Source organism: Pieris brassicae, chromosome 8 (assembly GCF_905147105.1).
Source record: "Pieris brassicae chromosome 8, ilPieBrab1.1, whole genome shotgun sequence".
Taxonomy (NCBI): domain Eukaryota; kingdom Metazoa; phylum Arthropoda; class Insecta; order Lepidoptera; family Pieridae; genus Pieris; species Pieris brassicae.
The window spans coordinates 14,889,528-14,896,311 of record NC_059672.1 but is presented as its reverse complement, the minus strand read 5'-3'; the positions used below and the strand labels follow the sequence as shown (position 1 = coordinate 14,896,311).

The window sequence follows — 6,784 nt, the reverse complement described above, 5'->3', positions numbered from 1 at the left end:
TATATGCCAGTCAATATTTTTTCATAGATTAATATAGTAATCAAAGGAAGACACTAGCCTACAAAATAACATTTACCAAACAATTTTTTTGTTGTTGTTTATAACTTTGCCTTTGATACAAAAAACGCGTTCTATTCGTCTTTGAAATCACAATTAGTATCAAACATGATAAATATTTTATTTTTATTTATTTACACAAGTATACAAATTTTCCACAAATCGCAGAATAATAAATAATACGTAAAAAACTTGATGTTATGTTTCATACGTCACAACTCTGCTGCGATACCAAATTGTGGGTTGCGGCTTGGGTAGAATTAGAATAGCGTTTGGCGGGTTTTTATTTCTTAAAAGCATGAATGTTAAATATATATTTTAAAGCCAATCATTAACATAATTTAAAATAAAAAACCGTGAATGTTTTATGGCCACAAATAAATCATCTGACATTATTATTATAATCTAATGAATTAGTCTGTTTTGGTAAAAAAATTACAAGTTTTACAAGTTCTTGATGAGTTTTGTTGGGAACACTAGGCCCTGTTATAATAATACGAATAACTATAAAATAATATACTCCGATGCAGTGTTGCCAAATCAGGAGGATTTTCTCCTAGATTTAGGGGTTTCTTAACCGAGTTAGGGGCAGAATAGGGGGAAAGAATATTTGGGGTTTTTAAGGGAAATTTCAAAAACACGCAAATACAATTTATTTGCGTGTTTTTGAAATTTATCTGATTTTAGAACTAAATTGAAGAACGAACACATCGCAAGAATAGGATACGTGTGGTTAACCGTACTAAATGTATATTCGTTTAATAAAAAAACAAATAAAACTTGAACCTGTCAATGCATTAAATTTTTCAGATACTTTGCGTAATGCCTTTAATTTCCCAACAATCCCAACATGCCGTGGTGGCTTTACAGAATCGCGCCATGGCCCATGCCATCATCCGCTTAGTGAAGGCATCTTAGGGGATTTTTGGGGGAAATCAAATTAGTGTACGGGTACGTCGTCAAAACCATCTGGCAACACTGAGTCATGTATTTAGTATTTACTTTTTACGCTCCAATTTCCAAACTTAAAGAAGCAACTGCACCTGTAAGATTAAGTAAAATAATGCCTCACGTTTAAAAGCAAAGGTGTCTATTTATCAATTATGCGCTACAATTTCTTTCAGTATCTTGCATCATCCATTATCTAGTGTTTTTGGCGTTAAAAATTGCAAATTGTAATTAGTGAAAATATAAAATATAAGTGATAGTAAATGTTAATAACCTAAATTATTAACAAGAGCCATTAATATAAAAATTTTGAAAGTTAAAGAAAAGTTTTAAAATTTAAAATGAATTCGTTGGTCAAATTACAGGATTATATAAAATGTAAAGATAATTCTGTAAAGTTTTTAAATCATTCGGAGGTTCCTATAGTCTGTCAAAGTGAGCCATGTATGTTGGGAGTAGATGAAGCTGGTCGTGGACCAGTATTAGGTAAGAAGTTAGTAATGTTAACTGTGTAAGTGTATTTATATGGTCCGTAGTTTAATATACTTGGGAATCAGGATCAACATGTAATTTTAAATTGTTTTAGGACCAATGGTGTATGGAGTAGCTTATTGCCCAATAAACCAATCTAAAGTTTTAAAGTCCCTTGGATGTGCAGATTCTAAGGTTTTGACAGAAGAAAAGCGGGATGAGATTCTCGTAAAAATGTTAACCGAAGATGAAGCAGTTAAGAATATTGGCTGGGCAGCTGAAGTAATATCTCCTAATTATATTTCAAATTCAATGTACAGAAGAGCTAAACATTCTTTAAATGAGGTATTAACATTTGGAATTTTTTAATCCTTGAAAACTTGACATGCTAAAAAAACAAGTAGCAGTAGCGTGCAAGGAACCCATAGATATTCCTCCACAATCCCTGATTTACAAACTGTGTCCTATGAGTTTTAAGATTGCATATTTTGAAATTGTAATATGCATGTAAATGATAATCTTATTAATTCCTTTTTGTTCGCTTACCCTTCTTTATTTGTTTGTTGCCACTAGGTATACCAGATTTCAATAAAACATTCTGGCAAATTGAAAACAAATTAAGAAAACCCATATTTTCTTAAGCAATGTTTACTGTTTACACTAGTTGCTCATGCTACACATAACTGAGGGGTTGTAATAACAAACTTTACTTATAAGTTTGGCAAAGTTAACACTGTTTAGGATAGCAGACAGCTCAGAACTACACAAATAAGTAAAGATTTATTAGTAGTAAATATTTTCAGGTGTCAATGAATTCAGCCATAGATCTTATAAAAAAGGTAATTGAACAAGGTGCAAATATTCAAGAGGTCTATGTGGATACTGTAGGACCACCAGAGAAGTATCAAGCTAAGCTGTCTGATATCTTTCCAGGAATTAAAATTACTGTGAGTAGTTCAGAGTACCTAATAAAGTTTTTTAAATTCTAATGTTCAATGCTTTACAAATATTTGAAATACATGTCAAAACTCAGTCTCACTCCATGACTACTCACCATTACTATATATATATATATATAGGTAATGGTAACAAGCAAGAATTACAATACATGTATTAGTACATAAATTAAATTTGGGTTTTAAATTAATATCATTATTCTTAGTTTATTTTATTGGCTGGAAATGCTAGTCTGTGACTAGTAACTTTTTTTTATTAAATTACAAAAATATGTCTGTCCATTTATTTACGATGGCTACACAACCAAATAAAGGCGGATAATTCTTGATACCAAATTATAAAAAAAACGGATGTGTGATACTACTCTGCCAGAAGCCTTGCGAATAACCAGGCTTTAAATAAACACTACACTTTTTTAAAAGGACCCTAAGTAAATATTAACTTTGATAAACATCTTCCAGGTAGCCAAAAAGGCTGATTCCATATATCCGATTGTATCAGCAGCTAGTATAGTAGCAAAAGTGACAAGGGACCATGCATTAAAAGTATGGCAGTTTCGTGAAGGACTTGACTTAGATTATACACAGTTTGGCAGTGGATATCCTGGAGGTGAGGACAGACTATTGCAAGTTTTAACACTCAGTTTAAAGAAAAAACTGAGTTTGATCATTTAAAAATTTATAATCTGTAACAAAGGATTGACATTAAGAGTCAGAACTGCTTCTATGCTTAAAGCGGCTTTACTTGATGTACTTAAGTCTATAATCATAGATTTAAAGTTGGTGAAAAAAAGGACCATACAAATAAATGAACTGATGCGTAGCAAATAAGAATTATATTAGTTGCATAACTCCCACACTGCGCCGGTTCTCTTTCCACAGACTAGTCTTGATGGGCGATATTATAAGAACCTATAACTTTATTATCACACGTTGATTTGAGGAATCAATAGTATGTAGAATAATCTATAGAAATGACACATAAATAAGTATCAACGGTCCTTTCTCAATATTTCGTGCTATTGGTATATAATATGCCAATAAAATATTTCTATTAGTTTATACGACATATGACGCCATAAGTTCATTATAACTATGGACATTCTGTAGTTATTGTCTCATTGGCAAAACCATTTCAGACATTAATAGTCTTATATATAAATATTAGATTAAACATCAAAATCATTTATTCATATTGGAAAAACAATGTACACATTTGAACGTCAAAAAAGAAATATTTATTAAATGTTTCTAATTTTATATTTACTGCCAGTTCTCAAATCAAGGGCGTAGAACGGAAGAGAAGAACTGGCAATAAACTCTCCGATACTCTTTGTAATCGCCAAGTTTTTGTTTTACACAACGTTTGTAAGGAGCTGCAACCATTACACCATGTTACACATGACATCTTAAGTAATGAATAACAATAAAATTAGAAATTCTATAAAAGCTAAAATATATTAGTTTGAAGCAATTCACGTTGAACACATTTTAAAACAAAAATTTATTACAGATCCGCTAACAAAAAAGTTCATACGAGATCAAATTGATCCCGTATTTGGATATCCATTGTTAGTCAGATTTAGCTGGTCGACAGCAGAATTGATGTTACAAGAAAAAGCCATAACCTGTACTTTTGAAGAAATCGACGACCCAACAAAAAAATCGCCTAAGTGTAAAACAATAAACACATTTTTCGCGCCAAAGTTAGAAGGAGTTAAGAAACGGAAGAAACACAAATTTTTCGATGAACGATATTTGACTATAGGTAATGCGTTTGAATAAATATGAAAATAAAGGAATTTCTCGAATTTCGTTTTACCTTTTTAAAAATTGATATGCATAATAAGATTATTATTTTCATATTCATGCAAGTTGAAATATTGTGTAAATAAATAATTATGAAATCTTTCTTGAGGTTTTTAATAAAATTCCCTCTTAAATAAAACTATATCTAAGTGATGATTTGCGATTTAAAATGACACAGTGAAAATGCATTTAAATAGTAGAAATCAGCAAATTTTAAATGCATTAATGCCACCGACGTGTCGTATAAGTTTCCATAATATAGGGTGGATACATAAATTTGTCGCTTTGGACTGCTTCCACATTCTTTTTCATTGTTTTAAACGCGTCGTGACTAGAATTTTCATGCATTACATAGTCTTAGATAATGCTCTAAAACCATAAATCTTTTCGAATAAGTTTTTTATTCTGGTCAGGTGTCCGCTATTTTATTAACAGTTTAACGACGGAAACATTTTGGTACTATCATTCTTGCTTAGGTAATTCTGTAAGCATTCTAGCCACTGAACACCTAACGAGAAAAATTTGCCAGATTATGCAAGGTTATAAGAACATGACCTAAGAGACTTTCACGACCATTAAGGTCTATTAAGGATTTCTTTATGCGTCGAAAGCATGGGGCTCATCCAAGAAAGGTTAGTTCGGGGCGGGCGCGTGCCTTACGGTGACATTAGTATGCGCGGAGCAACGTATGCACCTACTTACCATGAGCGATGCGGAACGCACTTGAGGTCACTTGGAGAATTTAATTGTGTTCCATTATCATATTTAGGTTCTTTTACGGTAAGTCAAAAGTGAAAACGAATGGTCCTCCGACTCGATTGTCATTCGTCAGTCGCGATCGATGGAGACAACTTCTTCTAAACAGTAGCTCGCTAATACCAAAATGACTCTATTTCGGTATTGTATTGTCTTAACTGTTTGCGCGTGTGCCTCGGCAATCGTTGGTCCGGTAGCCAATGGTACAAAGAGTGCTTCCAAAACTGATACTTATCTCGACGCCTACTCGAAAACTCGAGTCGAAGCTGAAAAAGCGAAACAGGGTGTAGTTATAATAACAGCTAAAGATGGGGAAAAGAAGATTTCTAATCGTGATGATAGTTTCTCCGGGTACGATTATACGCCTTCGTACTCAAGCAGCGACAGTTTCAGTTCATCAGGACCTTCTAACTCCTACCTACCGCCGTCAAGCTATGGCCCTCCTGTAAAGTTCGAGTCGGACATCACGTATAGTTCTCCTCCGAACACATATGGACCTCCAGCATCAAACTATGGTCCTCCAGCCTCAAACTATGGTCCTCCAACAGCCAGCTACGGACCCCCATCACCTTCGTACGGCCCACCCGCACAATCATATGGTCCACCCGTGCATAAGCCTTATCCACCAATATATGGACCCCCAAAACCGTCCTATGGAATTCCCTACACGGCACCAGGCTTTGGATTCTTCGACAAACTATCTCTGAAGTTGGATATTCTGACGATTGCAAAGTTAATGCTTAAATTCCTGATTTTCAAGAAAATAGTGACCATGATAGCAGTAGTTTGCATGTTGTTAGTGATCCCGAAGTTGATATCTTTTAAGAAAGACAAAGGGGGAGATAACGCCGATGAAGACGAACGCAAATTTGGCAGCCGAAACTGTTAGTATATTTAGCGATTGAGTTTGAAGTTCAAGTGATATCTGTAATCATTTAATGCAATTTATTTTCAGTGTTGGAGTTGACGTCAGCACAGCAACTGCTGGAGAGAGCAATGTATGTATACGGCAGCCAGCAACCGACTTGCGGAGTCACGTGTCGTGTGAGAAGGGTCCTGGATGACATATACGAATTTGAACCATATTCCAGGTCAGTTAAGACTTAATTTCCGATCCACGATGTCTTCCTGTGCTATAGCAAAAGTTTGCAAACAAATGGTATAGTTTAAATATTAAAATTAAACTGTGAATCTACATAGTAACTGACACGTGTTAGCAAAGCTTATAAACATTAAAGGCTAAATATTTTTAGATGGCTATTTGAATGTATCCTTAATAATATAGGTTTATTTATTTTATTTCAGACTCGGCAGCAGGGATTTCTAAGCAAATCAGAAAAAGTTGTTAGTGCCATTGTAGTTACACTCCTAAATTATTTATTTATTGTATAATTTATAAGGTAATAGACTGAATAAACAGTTTAATTTTTATTTCCTGTTTGTTCTCCGTGTCCTCATTAAGTGTTAGTTAATAATTTGAACGCATTTCAAACTAATTTAGGTTATTGTGTTCACGATTCTAAAAGTGCACGCCTAATTAGCACTCTGATTTTTTTGTAACTGTTTTATGATAATTTTTGTGTATTCATGACACAGTTCTTGATTACAGCTATTTTTAGCACACGAAATTATAACCCGTATTCTTCAGTCATAATCAAAATAATTTGTTCATATAGGTAACACAATGTACACTTATGAACTTCAAAAAAGAAATACATAATAAATGCTTCTTATTTTACATTAACTGCCTGCTTGATTGAGAACTAATCAAGGGCGTAGAACGGAAG

General features: G+C 33.6%; 2 protein-coding genes across 4 annotated transcripts; both read left to right on the top strand.

Annotated features, from left to right (window-relative positions):
• Positions 1–1,025: 1,025 nt before the first annotated feature.
• On the top strand, positions 1,026–4,307 carry LOC123713746 (ribonuclease H2 subunit A). Of its 3 annotated transcripts, none has more exons than XM_045667569.1 (6): positions 1,035–1,143; positions 1,371–1,491; positions 1,592–1,821; positions 2,280–2,423; positions 2,895–3,042; positions 3,946–4,307. In XM_045667569.1, exons 2-6 carry the CDS (start codon positions 1,452–1,454, stop codon positions 4,215–4,217), a joined length of 834 nt encoding a protein of 277 aa, XP_045523525.1. In that variant the 5' UTR covers positions 1,035–1,143; positions 1,371–1,451; the 3' UTR covers positions 4,218–4,307. The 3 variants fall into 3 exon arrangements, with proteins under 3 accessions (XP_045523524.1, XP_045523525.1, XP_045523526.1); XM_045667570.1 differs by having other exon boundaries at positions 1,036–1,143; positions 1,371–1,516; XM_045667568.1 differs by having other exon boundaries at positions 1,026–1,491.
• A 735-nt stretch (positions 4,308–5,042) lies between these two features.
• Positions 5,043–6,396, top strand: LOC123713326. The gene is given in 4 exon segments (XM_045666928.1): positions 5,043–5,113; positions 5,115–5,881; positions 5,953–6,088; positions 6,303–6,396. Coding segments are annotated over 4 exon segments (996 nt in total). The 3' UTR covers positions 6,325–6,396.
• The last annotated feature ends 388 nt before the right edge of the window (positions 6,397–6,784 follow it).

What these genes read in the sequence shown, in the direction of transcription:
- LOC123713746 (XM_045667568.1), top strand. Translation starts at nt 1,347, where the DNA reads ATGAATTCGTTGGTCAAATTACAGGATTATATAAAATGTAAAGATAAT. An exon ending in TGGTCGTGGACCAGTATTAG is followed by an intron (nt 1,492 to 1,591) that starts GTAAGAAGTTAG and finishes AAATTGTTTTAG; the next exon opens with GACCAATGGTGTATGGAGTA. An exon ending in TTCCAGGAATTAAAATTACT is followed by an intron (nt 2,424 to 2,894) that starts GTGAGTAGTTCA and finishes AACATCTTCCAG; the next exon opens with GTAGCCAAAAAGGCTGATTC.